Raw genomic sequence first — 15,778 nt, 5'->3', positions numbered from 1 at the left:
AGCAACGGGTTGACTAAAACCCTGTAGAGTGATTTGAACAATTCATTGGTCATTGTAGATTCACCCTTCCATCATATTTCCTCATGACCAACAATGATGAATAATGTAACAGAAGTAAATTACACTAAGAAGATAGATGTGCAGGATTCTGCCCCAGAAAGCAGTTACCTCCCTGTGAAATAGAAACGGAGAGCTCCTTGAGTTGCTAGTTTAAGAAATTTCCTGCCTTCGTTTGGATTGCATTTTTTGGATTTTTTTGTAGAAAAATTATTGTAACGATTTGATATATATGAGATAAAAAAGTGATTGGAGAATGTGTTTATGGAAAACGTAGCAATTTTTCAAAAAATTGCTTTCCAAACAAAGCCATTCATGGCTGCTGGTAGTATCAATCCTTACTTTTTTCTTTCTATAATCTGCTGTTTAATCAACTGTATAAGAACATTGCTTCCTTTTAGGCACCCGGTAACTAACCTGGACACTCATGGTATTAAAGCTTAACATGGATAACAGACGTCAATAGTTTGCTAAAAGTAATTTAGCATCTCAATTATGCTTGTTTATAAACCTTTATTAGTAAAAACCGGATATTTTGATATTCATCTCGGAGAAACAAAGATGTTATTGGAATAATTATTATGATAAATCAAGATTTACTATATAAGAATCTTATTATGAGATCTGGCCTTATTTTCTTATAGTACATAACATGAAACCAATGTCTTCACCATATGCTTAGTCAAAGAGTGAAGAGAGATTGATCATCTCTTGCATACCACACCACGGCCATCAAATCCACTTGCACAATTCATGTTAGAGTATTCCACATTATTTGTAGTGCTGATTGGAGGAGTTCCGCTGAATTGAGCAACAGAACAGTCTGTGGAGAAGAGGCTTGAAGAAGCAAACTCCTTCTGTCCTCCCAAAACTGGCATGTCCACCCCCATCTTGGCCCTACTGACATAATTGCTGCTATATGTCTGACCCAAGACTCCATTTACTGCACCGCTCAATGAGTAGAACTTAAAGCTCAAATCAAGATGGGCAAAGCAGTCTTCATCAGTTACGCCATACTTGTGTATCCTTGATTCCTTCTCTGTGATTGGAACCACAGTTGCTTTTATCTGGAAGTTCCCTTCCACTTCTATAACTGCAGCATTGACGTCAAAAGACCTGGTGATGGAAACGCCAGGTGCTGTAGCTGGTAGCCATTTGGAACCTGCACCTTCGGATAGGAGTATTTGTTGTCCATCAAAATCTAGGTCTAGGCGATCAACTGCATTGTCCCATGTTGCTGTCCTCTTAGCACCAACAAATATTTGATGGTTGTCAAATAGAATACCAAGGGACTGGACCCAAGTAAAGTCCCTTGTCATGTTCTCGCTTTTCTTTCCAATGAAGTGAGCATTGATGTGTAAATTAGAATCGGAAACTATACAGAAGTCTTGATCCTTTTTGCCATGGAAGTAGAAGGTAATTCCATCAGCCCCAATAAATCGTGGATCCTGGCAGACAGCCCCTGGCTTGTTGCAGTCTGGACATGAAGAATAGGATGTTTTGATTAGCCTATAATGTTTTTTGTTACAGTAGAATTTGGAAAGAAACAAAGACATCAATACATGAAATCACCCTAGTTTCAGACAACCATTTTAAGTTCTACGAATCCTAACAAAACGAAGTGTGATTTTTCTTTTTCTTTCCTTGATTGACCAGAAAAGTAGATAATAAAACTAGAAGAAACGGGACTTACTACAAACAGGACTGCAGGTGACGCAGTCAACCTCACATTGGTCTGGACAAGAACTTGGGCAACGTTGTTCCATGCGGTAGCACTTGGTGTAATTTTTGTTCTTGCAGTGGACTCTTTTTCCAGATACTTCTGGTGGTGGACTAGGTGTAGATGACGCTGGAGGGGGGCTCAAAGGTGGTGGAGTCGCTAGTGGAGGAGGACTCGAAGTTGGTGGTGTCAGTGGAGGTGGGGTGGAATTCGAAGTAGGGGGTGATGGTGGAGCATTGAAAGGAGGAGGTGGGGAATGATGGTAATGAGGTGGTGGTGGTGGAGAACGAGGTGGAGGCGGTGACCGTCTTCGTCTTGGTGGTGGTGGAGGACGAGGTGGATGCGGTGACCGTCTTTGTCTTGGTGGTGGTGGTGGACCTGGAGGTGGCTTTGGAACACAAACAGGTAGGCATCTAAAACAGTCAACTGCACAGTAATTTGGGCATTCAGCGGGGCAGTACTGTGCCGGCTGACTGTAACATGCACTGAATTTCCTGTCAGCACATCTAGCCGTCCGATGTTTGGAGCCCGTGGGTTGCCCGTTTGCCATGACCGCCATAAGGAGAACAACGCTTGCAAGAAGATGGCGAATCATGGCTGGAGCCATTGATTCTCGTTCTTGATTCTTAATGCAGTTTTCAGCTATATATGTTGGAGAGTTGTGCTTCGATAACGTTTATTAGCTTAGCTCCTTGTATATAGGTTGCAAAAGGTGAACGCACAATTGCTTATTAAGCCATGTACCCTTGAAATGGCACCAATGACCGACTGGCCAAACTATGCCTGATGGAGTTGAAAATGGGAGTGTTCCTTACTCCATGCCTGTTAGATTTAGGTTCATTTACGTTCCACATGGCCTTAGCTTCAAAAATGATCAAAAAACCACCGAAATCTATCAGAAAGCTTCAACTTCTAGTGTACCTTTTCTTGGCTCTTGCAAGTTGTCAAACTCAAGGAATTAAGGGTATGTATTAGAGACAAATCTATCTTCCATTCAGGTTTTCTTTCTACCACTTAGATTGCAGCTTTATCTGGCAGCGACTGACTGGCATTCACTTTGAGTTGAGTAGAATCTATATATTTATATATATATTTTTCACTTTCATCATCCACTATTAGATGTGAAGGACAAATCTGTTGGATTGAATTGTAATTGGTATCAGATAAGATTCGTGAATATTCTTAATGTTTGAATGTATATCAATTAGAGATATGATAGGAATGATTGTTATCTATTAGTGGTTGATAGATATCTGTTAGTGGTTGATAGGTGAGAGGATAATCAATGACCTTCTTGTGTAAAGCCTATAAATAGGCATCGGTACCATCATTAGTCTGCATCAGAGAAATAAAGAAAATCTTCCCAAAACTCTCTCTCTAAATTTCGTTCCTTCAAACATGGTATCAGAGCAGGGATTCTAGGATCTCTGCTCCAAAGTGTTACTCTGATAATTTCTTCAACAACCAGCCATGGCCGAATCGTCTACGCTCACGGACGGTGGGAAAGGACAAGCTGACGTAGTTCTAGAGGATTTTGCCACTTGGATGATGGAAGTCCTGAATAGCTGCCAGAAGTCTACACCGAGCATGGATTCGTCTTCGGCTCAGATCGGCATCAAGTTGGATGATACCAACTATGCCTTATGGTCCCAAATTGTCGAGATGTATATCTCAGGGAAGGACAAATTGGGGTATATTAATGGTGAACTCCCTCAGCCGTCACCAACAGATCCAGCGTATCGACGGTGGCGAACTGAAGACTCTATCGTGAAAGGGTGGTTGATAAATAATATGGCTCCATCCTTGATCGGTACCTTTGTTCGTTTTCCCACAGCAAAAGCGGTATGGGATGCTATTGCTACCACATACTTTGATGGAACCGATACATCCCAACTGTATGATCTGAGGCGGAAGGTGACTAGACTGAGACAAGCTGGTGGGCTGATCGAAAAGTACTACAACGATTTGCAAGGTTTGTGGAGGGAGATCGATTTTCGTCGGCCGAACCCGATGGAATGTGCTGCCGATATCAGCAGGTATAATTCTCTCATACAGGAAGAGAGAGTCTACACTTTCCTCGATGGGTTAGATGACCGACTGGACCAGATTCGCAGTGATGTTCTGCGGATGAAACCATTTCCAACAGTAGAAGAGGCATATGCCTATGTCCGACGAGAAGACAGCAGACAATCGGTGATGATAACAGGGGGAGACCACTCAATCGGCTCTGTCATGGCTTCCAAGGGAAGGAAGAATGAGCCGATTTTAGTACCCCGAGCCGAGATGCCAACTGAGGAAGTTAATTGTGCCCACTGCAATAAGAAAGGGCACACACAAGATACGTGCTTCAAGTTGCACGGATATCCAACCTGGTGGAAAGAGCGCAAAGGGCGAAATTGGCCCGCTGATCGACTGAATGTTGCTGGTCAGAATGGAAAGGTGGCCGTTGCAGTTGCTGATATCAATATTGCCCAGGTGCACTCTACGTCTTCTACCAATCAGCATCAAGGTATGAACTCCTCACATCGACGCGATAGTAATTGGATTGTCGATTCAGGAGCCACTGATCATATGACCTATGATCCAACTGACTTCTCATCCGTAACTCAACCACGACGGTCGAAAATTTCCAATGCTAATGGTGTGCAGTATCCAGTTACAGGAGCTGGAACTGTTACTTTATCTCCGTCTTTATCTCTACCGAATACTTTATTGATTCCCTCACTGTCAAATAAGTTACTATCAGTAAGTCAAATAACTACTGATCTTAACTGTATGGTACTGATGTATCCAACCTTCTGTCTTCTTCAGGAAATTCTCACAAAGGAGATAATCGGTCGTGGTACTAGGAGGGGGGATCTATATTACATTGATGATTTCAGTATCGGTAGAGCCAATCAGACAAGGAGTACCGATAACACCAAAGAACGAGAGATTCGATTGTGGCATCAGCGACTAGGACATCCTTCTTTTGGGTATATGAAGCACCTTTTTCCAGCACTTTTTTCGAGTATCAAAACTGCCGATTTAAAATGTGAGACCTGTGTATTAGCCAAAAGTCATAGGGCCTCATATCCTGTCAGTTTGAATAAGTCGAATACACCTTTTGCTTTAGTACATTCTGATGTTTGGGGACCATCCCCGATCACTTCATCTACTGGAGTCCGTTGGTTTGTAACTTTCGTAGATGACTGTACTCGAATGACTTGGTTGTATTTGTTAAAACATAAGAATGAAGTTCTTGATATTTTCAAGTCATTTTGTTCCATGATTCATACACAGTTTTCAGCAACAGTCAAGATTCTTCGATCTGATAATGGTGGTGAGTATGTTAATCGGCCACTACAAGAGTTCTTTAATATCAATGGTCTTATACATGAAACATCATGCACCCAAACTCCACAGCAAAATGGAGTAGCTGAAAGAAAGAATCGACATATCCTTGAAATAGCAAGAGCATTACTGATTGGTGCCCATGTTCCTCGCCGATATTGGAATGATGCAGTCACAACAGCAGTCTATTTATTGAATAGACTGCCTTCAAAAGTTATCAACTTCCAGACACCGCTGCAAGCACTGTCTCAACATTTCACTCTACCATCGGTTCTAATGCTTCCGGCACGGGCGTTTGGTTGTGTAGCATTTGTTCATCGGCACAAGAATCAACGAAGTAAGCTTGATCCCTGTGCTGTTCGTTGTGTCTTCGTGGGGTATGCAGTGCACAAGAAGGGCTATCGGTGCTATGATCCAACCACTAGCAAGATGTATGAAACCATGGATGTTACATTCTTGGAGTCGGACACATTTTTCTCCTCGGCATCCAATTCTTCCCTTCAGGGGGAGACAAGGGATACAGAAGAAAAGAATTGGCCAGGATTAGCGTGGCCGTGCTGTCCCACTGATTCTGTCGGTGAAGCTACTGTTTCTCCCATTGCCGAGCCCACGGAGCCCCCTGTCGATGGAACCGATAAAGCTGCTGATGAAAGTATGGTTGCTAGCTGTCCTATTGATTTTGTCCATGGAGCCGTCGATGGAGGAGCTGCCGATGGAAATGCTGATGCTACTGATGAAATTGTTGATATAATCCCTCCCTCTTCAGTACCTAACTGCATGTCTCCTGAGAATGTTCCTGAGGTAAGTACTCCTGCTGATTCTAATGTTATGTTAGATACTACTGCAAGATATGTATTACCTGACAGATCCAATCGGGGTAAGCCACCGACTCGGTACTCTCCAGAAAGTCATGCAAAGCGATCAAAGTATTCCATTGCCAATTATATGTCCACTCACAGGCTATCTGAACCTCTTGAAGCCTTTGTGAATAATGTGTCGTCAACTGACATTCCAAAAGATGTGCATGCTGCTTTCAAAGATCCAAACTGGACTCAAGCAATTAAGGATGAGATGTTGGCATTGCAAAAAAATGACACGTGGACTTTGGTCCCATTACCAGATGGGAAGAGGACGGTGGGATGCAAATGGGTTTTCACAATCAAGTATAAGGCTGATGGATCAATCGATAGATATAAAGCTCGTCTCGTGGCTAAAGGATACACTCAGACCTATGGCATCGATTACCAGGAAACTTTTTCACCAGTGGCTAAATTGGATACGGTTAGAGTACTGATATCTCTTGCGGCAAATTTGGATTGGCCATTGCATCAGTTTGATGTGAAGAACACTTTCCTGCATGGGAATCTGGAGGAGGAAGTCTACATGGATATCCCACCAGGGTGTTCTACAGTATCGAAAACAACTACTGTGTGCCGATTACAGAAAGCATTGTATGGACTCAAACAGTCACCACGTGCTTGGTTCGGCCGTTTTACGCTAGCTATGAAGAAGTATGGTTTTCAGCAGAGTAATGCTGACCATACTCTTTTCCTAAAACATCAGCATGGAAAGGTAACTACCTTAATAATTTATGTCGATGATATGATTATCACAGGCAATGATGAAAAGGAAATCTCCAAACTACAAAATCAGCTGGCGGCTGAATTTGAAATGAAGAGTTTGGGGAATCTCAAGTATTTCCTGGGAATTGAAGTGGCGAGATCGGCACAAGGCATCGTCCTATCCCAGAGGAAGTATGTACTTGATCTGTTGGCAGAGGTTGGGCTCCTGTGTGACAGCCCCACTTTCCCCTAAGGCGAACCAAAGGGGTTGGCGGACTGCCTGCCCAGCTCTCGCCAGGACTACGGATCAGATTAGCGCGATCTAATACTTTTCGGGTCATACAACCGCGTGAAAACCAGTCGAATCCACAAAATAAGGAAAAAACAAAGTCGGAGTCGGCCATGAAGAGGAACCGACACGTCAAAACCCAACCAAACGTCAAGCAAATATTTACATCTCACAAGTTAGCATATACTTCCCAAAAGGGGCATACCAAAGTGATTCAAAAGTGGATACATGTACGGTTTGCCAAATCCAAAAGAGAAACGGACCAATAGTACATTTAGGGTTTTAATACATGAGCTATACAAAAGATATGTCCAACTAGCTCAAGTCGGCAACCGATTATCAAATCCAGTCCAAAAGTATTTATTTTTCCTGTAAGGAAAACAAAAGGAACAGAACGGGGTGAGCTTGCGCTCAATGAGGTACCAAACAGATAGCAATAAAGTCATGGCATTTCACATTTTACAAATCAGATACACATGTCAGATGTAAAGCAAAGGAACTAATGAGTCAAATCAGAAGGATACGGGTGGCTCTCAGGAGCCAAATTTCCAGTGCAGTACTTGATCCAAACCGGTTGACTCTCCGTCAACGCATATAGAACCAACGCGTCCGTAGACCCCTCTTTACACCGAATTCCGTCCACCAAACACCCCTTTACCGGGCCCGCTCACCGTAACCGAACAGAAATGGTAATACTCGAGTATACCGGAATCAAGGGTCTCAATACCCAAAAATCCCCGAACAGACTACCGTGGTTCGTTATCTAATCGTCCAGGCCCTTGCCGGCCCGACTCGAATAACTTAGCCACAGGATTGAGCTCATAAGTCATAGAAATCCGAACAGATGCAGATACAGATAACAGATTCAGATACAGATACAGAATAGCAGATTCAGATAGCAGATTCAGACGGCAGATTCAGATAGGCACTCAAAATTGGCATATGAACAGATAAAAGAACGAGTGTGATAAAGTACACCCTCGTCTCAAACAAATTTAACAAATTACAGAGCAGAAATCAAGTTAAACAGCAATGAAGGGGAGTGGTACATTCACCAATTCAACTTCAAAAAGTTTCACTTCAGATTGGCCTTAATCGCCAAGAAACCCTAAAATAATCAAAATAAACCAATTGAAGGTTTCATATCTAAAATCGAATAAACGGAATGCACAAGTGAGACATACTAATGCAAGGGTACAAAAACATGATTTTCTTGAAAACGAAAAGTTAGTATGAAGACTTAGGCACAAACAACCCAAAAGCCTTTCATTTCCACAAAAAGGCCAATCCAACTTAAAGAAACCAAACGGCCTAGAAAATTGGGCAGCACTTCCCCTAAATTTCTTACTTTTCCAGCCATTAAGGCTTCATTATATCCTCAAATCAGTCCCAACATTTCACACAAAAGTCATCTCATTTCCCAAAAGCCGTTCACTAGGCTCAAAGTAGTACAAGTACAAAACTTAGCTAGGAAACAACCGAAATGAAAGCAAGCCCCAAAAGAGACTCGATAACGAGTCATATAGCCATGCCAACCACAACCCCAGTAAGGTTTCATATGCATAAATAAGCATTAAAGCAAACCAGAAAATCAGGAAATGTAACTCATTTGTTCCAACAATAAAAACAGTTTTGACCTCCTAATGCGGTAATGGCGTCAATTTCACTACGATTATCGGATGGGGGTGTAAGACCCACCGTTTCGAAGCTATGAAACAGGGCCACAACAATGTAGAAGGTCACTCAATCCAGTTCCTGGCCCAACTAGGTCAAAAATACGAAATACTATACCAGAATTCCCAAAACAGGTTTGCAAAACACAGAAAACTGTAATCGGTATATCTCAGTCCATACTAGTCCAAATGCCGAAATTCCAAAGGCATATGTTAGCTAAGACATTCAGCTACATTTCATCAGAAGACACCAACTTCAAAATCCAAACCAATTCCAGTCAAAATGGCCAACTACAAACGCAGTTTTCGCATTCTGTCCAAAGCAGAATAGCTACAGTAATTTCGTCATAACTCACTCTACACTAATCCAAATGCCCTGAAATTTTACAGGCACCTCAAACACATCAATACCTACAACTTTCATGTTTTGAGCAAAGTCTAATTCGGCCTTTAACCCAGTGATCTAAAACCGGACAGAATTGGGAATAATAAGAACCCTAACTTTCCATTTTCCATCCAAATCCAAAATTGATTGCAAATACTTATCAAACATACCTACTAGAGCCATTATAGTCCATTGCCAATCATCAAAGATGGCCACAACATTCATTTCATATTACACCAGAAAATTCATCACAAAATGGAAAACTTCACCAAAACTCTTCAAATCAAGAAATAAATCATATATTCCAACACTTATGCCACCCTTAAGCACAAAATAACCATCATTAAGTATAAGGAAGTAGTAAAACATCACTTACCTAAGAACAAGAGGTGTAGAGAGGTTGGCCACCTTAGAGCTTCAAACAAATTTCACTACAACCCTTACTAGCACTAGAAGATAGGATTTTATGGAGTGAAATCTAGTCTAAGCTTTTGTTTATGGAAGATTGAACCAAATGGAAGCTTGCAAAATGATGAAGTTCTCTTCCTTCTTGAGGTAAGAGGGCCGGCCATCCAAGGTGAGAAAATGGGGATTTTTTGTGAAATTTTTAGATATTTAACCAATTTTGGTCAAAAGTCAAAAAAAAATGAATAGTGTTCCATAAGCTTCAACCCATAAGATGGTGACACTTGTCACACCATTAATGCAATCCTATCCTTTCTTTTCTCTCTCACCTCAACCATTTCACACACTCTACTTATCTCTTAACACCCGATAAATTTTACACAGTATCCGGAATTTAACCTAATTGGCCGAATTTTTCCGAACTTTTCGCACTAGTGGGTCCCACGCCTGATATACGTTCTTAATTTCTCAAAATCTATTCGTTACAAGAAAAATCATCTAAAAACTATATTTACTCGTAAAATCCACTAAGAAAATATTTCTAAGCCAGAAAATGCAGAAATCATGCCATTAAAGGAAATAAACCCTAAGAAAATTATTAGGGATTTACGGGTTCTCACATCCTGGATTGCAAACCTGCTGACACGCCAATTATGCTAAACCACAAGTTAGGAGAATATCCATATCAGAAACCAACTGACAAAGAGAGATATCAAAGATTGGTCGGTAAGCTGATCTACTTGTCACATACTCGGCCCGATATTGCCTATTCTGTTAGTGTGGTCAGCCGATTTATGCATTCACCCAGTAATCGGCACATGGAAGCTGTGATGAGAATTCTTCGGTACTTAAAGGGTTCTCCTGGGAAGGGTCTCTTATTTTCCAAAAATGGTCATCTTAATATTGATGGTTACACTGATGCCGATTGGGCAGGAGATGCTACCAATCGAAAGTCAACCTCAGGTTACTTTACATTCGTCGGTGGTAATCTAGTTACTTGGAGAAGCAAGAGACAAAAGGTGGTAGCATTATCGAGTGCAGAAGCTGAATTTAGAGGCATGGCTAAAGGTATGTGTGAGCTTCTGTGGCTCAAACGGTTGATGGCCGATATCGGTTTTTCTCCTAGATTTGAGATGAACTTATTTTGTGACAACAAAGCTGCTATCGATATCAGCCATAACCCAGTTCAACATGATCGTACTAAGCATGTTGAGGTCGATCGGCACTTTATCAAGCAGAATCTTGAAGAAAAAATAATACGGCTTCCGTTTGTGAGATCTGAAGATCAACTAGCTGATATACTCACAAAAGCCGTGCCGACTAAGGACTTTTACAACTCACTCGGCAAGTTGGGCATGCATGACATCTATGCACCAACTTGAGGGGGAGTGTTGGATTGAATTGTAATTGGTATCAGATAAGATTCGTGAATATTCTTAATGTTTGAATGTATATCAATTAGAGATATGATAGGAATGATTGTTATCTATTAGTGGTTGATAGATATCTGTTAGTGGTTGATAGGTGAGAGGATAATCAATGACCTTCTTGTGTAAAGCCTATAAATAGGCATCGGTACCATCATTAGTCTGCATCAGAGAAATAAAGAAAATCTTCCCAAAACTCTCTCTCTAAATTTCGTTCCTTCAAACAAAATCTATATATAACTTGCTCGTGCTCAAGCCCTGGATGAAAGAACAATAGACCACTTTCGAGGAAAAAGGGTTCATTGTGTATCCTCTTGCCATGAAATATTCTTATAGATATAGAACTCCTATTGTAAGATTTTTTTTTTATTTTTTTATATATAAAGTTAAAAGTCTTTTGGATCTAGTTTCTATCCCCACAAGCAAAACGATACTCAATTTTGAGTTTCATACGAAAAGATATGCCTTCGGATTTACTAAAAGTGCGATGGTACTGCAATCGGGATCCCACCCGAAGTATTTTCAGCCTCAACTTTAGGTCTTAGCCCAATGCATTCTACAGGGAGGTGCCATTTTGAGCCCTTTCTCAGCAGTTCACGTTCAAACTAGGGTGTTCACGAATCTGACTCGCCAGCGGCTTGTGTACGAGCTCGATCAATATCGAGTTCGAGTCGAGTTCGAGCTAATTAAGTCGAACTCGGGTTCAAAAACATTAAACTCGTCGCTCGCAAGCTCAATTATATATATTTTTTATTTTTTTTATTTTTTATTTTAATAGTAAAATTACACATATATTCTTAATATTTTATTATTTATTAAAAAATTATTATTTTATTCATTTTTAAAAATATTTATTTATTTTTTATTTTTAAAAAATAAATTTATTACTATTATTTTTTATTTTTTAAGCTCGAGCATGACATTTTGACTATGTCGAGCTGAGCTCGAGTTTCACAAAATTAACTGGAGACTCTGCTCGATTAGGCCAAAGGTCGGCTCGACTCGGCTCGTTTGCACCCCTAACGAACCAAATCAATCACTTTCCTTCTCAAACCCATTTTAACTCCAATATCATCATTTTTGCAGCCTAAATCAAGCCGAAACGACAACAATTACTCGATAATAAAGTTCTAAAGAGCAAATGGACAAAATGGTCACTAAACTTTTTTTATGTCCAAAACGAATATTCATCCAAGTGAGAGGCCCACTCAACTAGTTGATTTATCGGTAGAAGGCGATTAAATTAACCATCCGATGTGAATATGTAAGGGACATAAAATTACACTTTTAAAAGTGAGGGACAAAAAAAGTTATTTTACAAAATATGATGATAAATATGAATAGTTAATTTTACTACAAAGATAAGTGTACAGCTTATGTTTGGTCAAGACTAGAGAATCTATCTCTAAATCAGACCGGTGCACCATTTTAGATACCTTTGGCCTGCTCTAAACCTGTGAAAAATTGTAAACTTGATAAGTGGGCTACTTGACCGACTCAGATTGGATTTGAATGTAGATAGCTGTTTTACCTTTTAACGGTGAGTAAAGATTGACAGACTAACAGCATGTTCACCCAAAGAAGTAAAAGCTTGTTATTTGCTTGAAGTAAACCAAAAAGATGCCAGTCAAATGCATTTTATTTATAATTTAAATTTATATAAACTTCGAACACGTTACAATCTTATGGTCTGGACTTATTTCTCTCATCTATCAAGAGAAGAATTAATGTTAACTTATTTCTTGACCACTTACAAGTTAACTCGAACGAACAATCAAAAGAGAGATAATTATTTCTTGCACACCACACCACGGCCATCAAGCCCACTTGCACATTTCAAATCAGAATACCGATCAACACTCTTTGAAGAGGTAATTGAAGGACTTCCGTGGAATCTTGCACCTGCACAATCCGTTGAAAAGAGATTTGAAGAAGCAAATTCCTTTTCTCCACCCAAAACTGGCATGTCAACTCCCATCTTCACCCTGCTAACATAGTTACTAGCATAAGTTTGACCCAAAACTCCAGTGACTGCACCACTCAGCGAGTAAAACTTGAAGCCCAGATCAAGATGTGCGAAGCAATCTTCATCAGTGATCCCATACTTGTGAATCCATGAATCCTTCTTGGTGATATGCACGACAGTTGCCGTGATCTGGAAGTTCCCTTCAACTTCAATGATCACAGAATTCGTGTCGTGAGACCTTGTGATGGAAACGCCAGGTGTTGTAATTGGTTGCCATTTAGCACCTTCACCGTCGGTTAAGTATATTGGTTGTCCATCAAAGGCCAAGCCTAGATGATCGACTGCATTATCCCAAGTTGCTGTCTTTTTGGCACCGACATAGATTTGATGATTGTCAAAAAGAATACCAAGAGATTGTACCCATGTGAAGTCCCTCTTCATATTTTGATTCCTCCTTCCAATGAAGTGAGCATTGACGTGCAGATTAGAATCGGTAACTATGCAGAAATCATGGTCCTTCTTGCCATGGAAGTAGAAGGTAAGCCCATCAGCACCAATAAATCGCGGATCTTGGCATACAGCTCCTGGCCTATTGCAGTCTGCTCATGTATTTTAGCAAATGCGGTATGTTATAAATCTATCAAGAACTTAATATGCAGTTTTTCTGGAGGCATCAATATCAAATTACCCTGAATATAAGATTAACCAAAAAGTTGTACTAGTTGCCAGTAATTATATTACTTGACTCAATTTTCAGTGAATACCAAGTCTTTTAGGTCTCAAATAAAAGGTTGTAATTGTTATGCATGAACTTTCTCCTCCCTCTTATTCTTTTTGGTAAATTACCAATGTATTGATTTAATATTATTATTTTCACTTCGGTGATTAGTAGCTCCATTGTGACAGAGAAAAATTAGTATTTTCAGTTGTTTTTGTCACTCTTACATTGTCAGAATTTGCTCTTCTTGCTTAATCGGAAATTCTCATAAATATTAACCCCTCTTGGCACACTCTGCTCAAAGACTTGGCTACTAAAAAGAATAAAAGTAACATGAAATATCTGTACCTCTACTCTTCTTATTTAGTGATGTAAAGTGTAAACTTTTACTATGTATGATTAACTGTTGTGGTAATAGCTCCATAGGCCAAAGCTTCTGGTTCTGCATGTCAACATGTGCAATCTACGACTTTTTTTCTTTCTTTTTTTTTTTTTTACGTAATCCAGATATTGTTATAGCCGAGATCAACGTTTCTTCTTGTAAATCCACCATTTACATGAGAAGAAAAACATGTAAATGCAATAAAATTCTGTGCAGAATAAGCCAAACACATACAATTGCATGAACTCAACTCCCTTTTTGAGGGTTGTAGGCTCTGAAGTGAAAAATTACTCACATGATTTATCCTCCTCTTCCTCCTATACTTTCTAGGGAAACTAATATTTGGATGGCAAACAATCTTTTTTTTTTATTTTATTCACTAATAATTCATGTGTACAATGGGGAAACTCAATAGTTATAATAAGTCAAATGGCTTCGAGTTCAACTAATTAATATGGCAAATGGCTGACAGGTCAATTATAAGTAAGTTGGTAAGAATGTAAGAAATTAAATGTTTTGGCAGAGTATAAAATAAGGAAAAGGAACAGAAAGGGAGGGAAGAGAGGGGGGGGGGGGTGGGGGAAGACTTACTGCAAACAGGGCTGCAGGTGACACAGTCAACCTCACATTGGTCTGGGCAAGAGCTAGGACAGCGTTGCTCCATGCGGTAGCATCGGGTGTAGTTTCTGTTCTTGCAGTATACTCTTTTTCCAGATACTTCTGGTGGAGGAGTAGGTGTAGATGGAGGAGGGCTCCCAGTTGGAGTTGGTGGAGGAGAAGAGCTCGGAGTTGGTGTTGGTGGAGGAGGTGGGATGGAAGTTGGAGGAGGAGGTGGTGCAGAAGAGCTCGGAGTTGGTGTTGGTGGAGGAGGTGGGATGGAAGTTGGAGGAGGAGGTGGTGCAGAAGTTGGAGTGGGAGGAGGAGGTGGAGTGGGAGGATGTATTATCTCCGGCGGTGGAGGAGGCAGCAGAGACGGAACATCACAAACAGGTTGACATGAAGCACAGTCAACATGACAGTCTCGAGGGCAAACATCAGGGCAATGCATATGGTCATGGAAACAAGGGGAAGCTCTATCTTGACATTGCACCATCTTATTCTTGGGACCATTAGGTTGAGCCTCGGCCACAACCACCACAAGGACGAGGACAACACATGCAAGAAGGCGAATCATGGCCTGAGCCATTCTGGTTTTGATCGAATTACTAGCTAATTATTACAACGTAGGATCAATGTAATAGGATTTTGGTATATGCAAGTTCGAACCTGGTTTCTTTTATAGGCTTCAATAAGGGAACTACAAAATTGAGTATGAAGTTGTGTGACCTTTAATCTTGCATGCATGGCTAAATAATAATACCTTCTTGCCTTGAGAAGTAAAGTGCTCCTCACTTCAAGCTGCTTCTATGGTTCCACATGGGCTCATAGTCATGTATGTCAACCAAATGATCACGAATTTCCGGAGTGAAAACTTGAGATATTACTTCTTTTTATTGTGGTACAAAGTGCAAACCTCTGCATAAAAAGGTGACAGCTTAGCACTAATTAGAAGTCAATTCGGAATCAAAGCAATCAATTAATTCATTGTACAGGACAGAGTCTTTCGTCGCAGGTTTCGGACCTTTAAGCTGTTGATTCTTCAAGTAGCATCAACATTTCCGAGAACCCTTTTGACCCTTCTAAAATAGTGGTTTGTAAAATACTAAGCCGACACTATAGCTGGGCTAAGTAGTTTTGTGGGAAAATATCCATGCAGAATTGGCATTGCAGACCAAAAGCTTAAGAAACTACAACTAGTAAATAGTAATGCGCATGGCCTAAAGATTGGATCTATTAGATGTAATAAATTTGTAGGTTTTCT

The 15,778-nt window shown here is 40.4% G+C and overlaps 3 protein-coding genes across 3 annotated transcripts; 1 reads left to right on the top strand and 2 right to left on the bottom strand.

Moving 5' to 3' along the window:
- Positions 1-601: 601 nt before the first annotated feature.
- LOC113706135 (uncharacterized) lies at positions 602-2,821 on the bottom strand. The gene is made up of 2 exons (XM_027228026.2): positions 1,751-2,821; positions 602-1,534 (listed from the first exon to the last, which is right to left on the bottom strand). Exons 1-2 carry the CDS (start codon positions 2,382-2,384, stop codon positions 762-764), a joined length of 1,407 nt encoding a protein of 468 aa, XP_027083827.1. The 5' UTR covers positions 2,385-2,821; the 3' UTR covers positions 602-761.
- A 272-nt stretch (positions 2,822-3,093) lies between these two features.
- LOC140013270 (uncharacterized) lies at positions 3,094-5,035 on the top strand. Its single transcript, XM_072062475.1, has 2 exons — positions 3,094-4,286; positions 4,589-5,035. The coding sequence occupies exons 1-2, from the start codon at positions 3,248-3,250 to the stop codon at positions 4,624-4,626; spliced, it is 1,077 nt and encodes a 358-aa protein (XP_071918576.1). The 5' UTR covers positions 3,094-3,247; the 3' UTR covers positions 4,627-5,035.
- A 7,493-nt stretch (positions 5,036-12,528) lies between these two features.
- Positions 12,529-15,146, bottom strand: LOC113706132 (uncharacterized). The gene is made up of 2 exons (XM_027228022.2): positions 14,509-15,146; positions 12,529-13,416 (listed from the first exon to the last, which is right to left on the bottom strand). The coding sequence occupies exons 1-2, from the start codon at positions 15,101-15,103 to the stop codon at positions 12,641-12,643; spliced, it is 1,371 nt and encodes a 456-aa protein (XP_027083823.1). The 5' UTR covers positions 15,104-15,146; the 3' UTR covers positions 12,529-12,640.
- Positions 15,147-15,778: the final 632 nt, after the last annotated feature.

Source organism: Coffea arabica, chromosome 8c (genome assembly GCF_036785885.1).
Source record: "Coffea arabica cultivar ET-39 chromosome 8c, Coffea Arabica ET-39 HiFi, whole genome shotgun sequence".
Classification (NCBI taxonomy): Eukaryota; Viridiplantae; Streptophyta; class Magnoliopsida; order Gentianales; family Rubiaceae; genus Coffea; species Coffea arabica.
This window is presented reverse-complemented; position numbering and strand designations above follow the sequence as displayed.

Bases quoted from the DNA above. Each gene is read 5' to 3' on its own strand.
- LOC113706135 (XM_027228026.2), bottom strand. From the start codon at position 2,384: ATGGCTCCAGCCATGATTCGCCATCTTCTTGCAAGCGTTGTTCTCCTT. The intron at 1,535-1,750 runs GTAAGTCCCGTT...CTTCATGTCCAG, and splicing joins CACCTGCAGTCCTGTTTGTA to ACTGCAACAAGCCAGGGGCT.
- LOC140013270 (XM_072062475.1), top strand. From the start codon at position 3,248: ATGGCCGAATCGTCTACGCTCACGGACGGTGGGAAAGGACAAGCTGAC. The intron at 4,287-4,588 runs GTATGAACTCCT...TGTCTTCTTCAG, and splicing joins TTCTACCAATCAGCATCAAG to GAAATTCTCACAAAGGAGAT.
- LOC113706132 (XM_027228022.2), bottom strand. From the start codon at position 15,103: ATGGCTCAGGCCATGATTCGCCTTCTTGCATGTGTTGTCCTCGTCCTT. The intron at 13,417-14,508 runs GTAAGTCTTCCC...ATACATGAGCAG, and splicing joins CACCTGCAGCCCTGTTTGCA to ACTGCAATAGGCCAGGAGCT.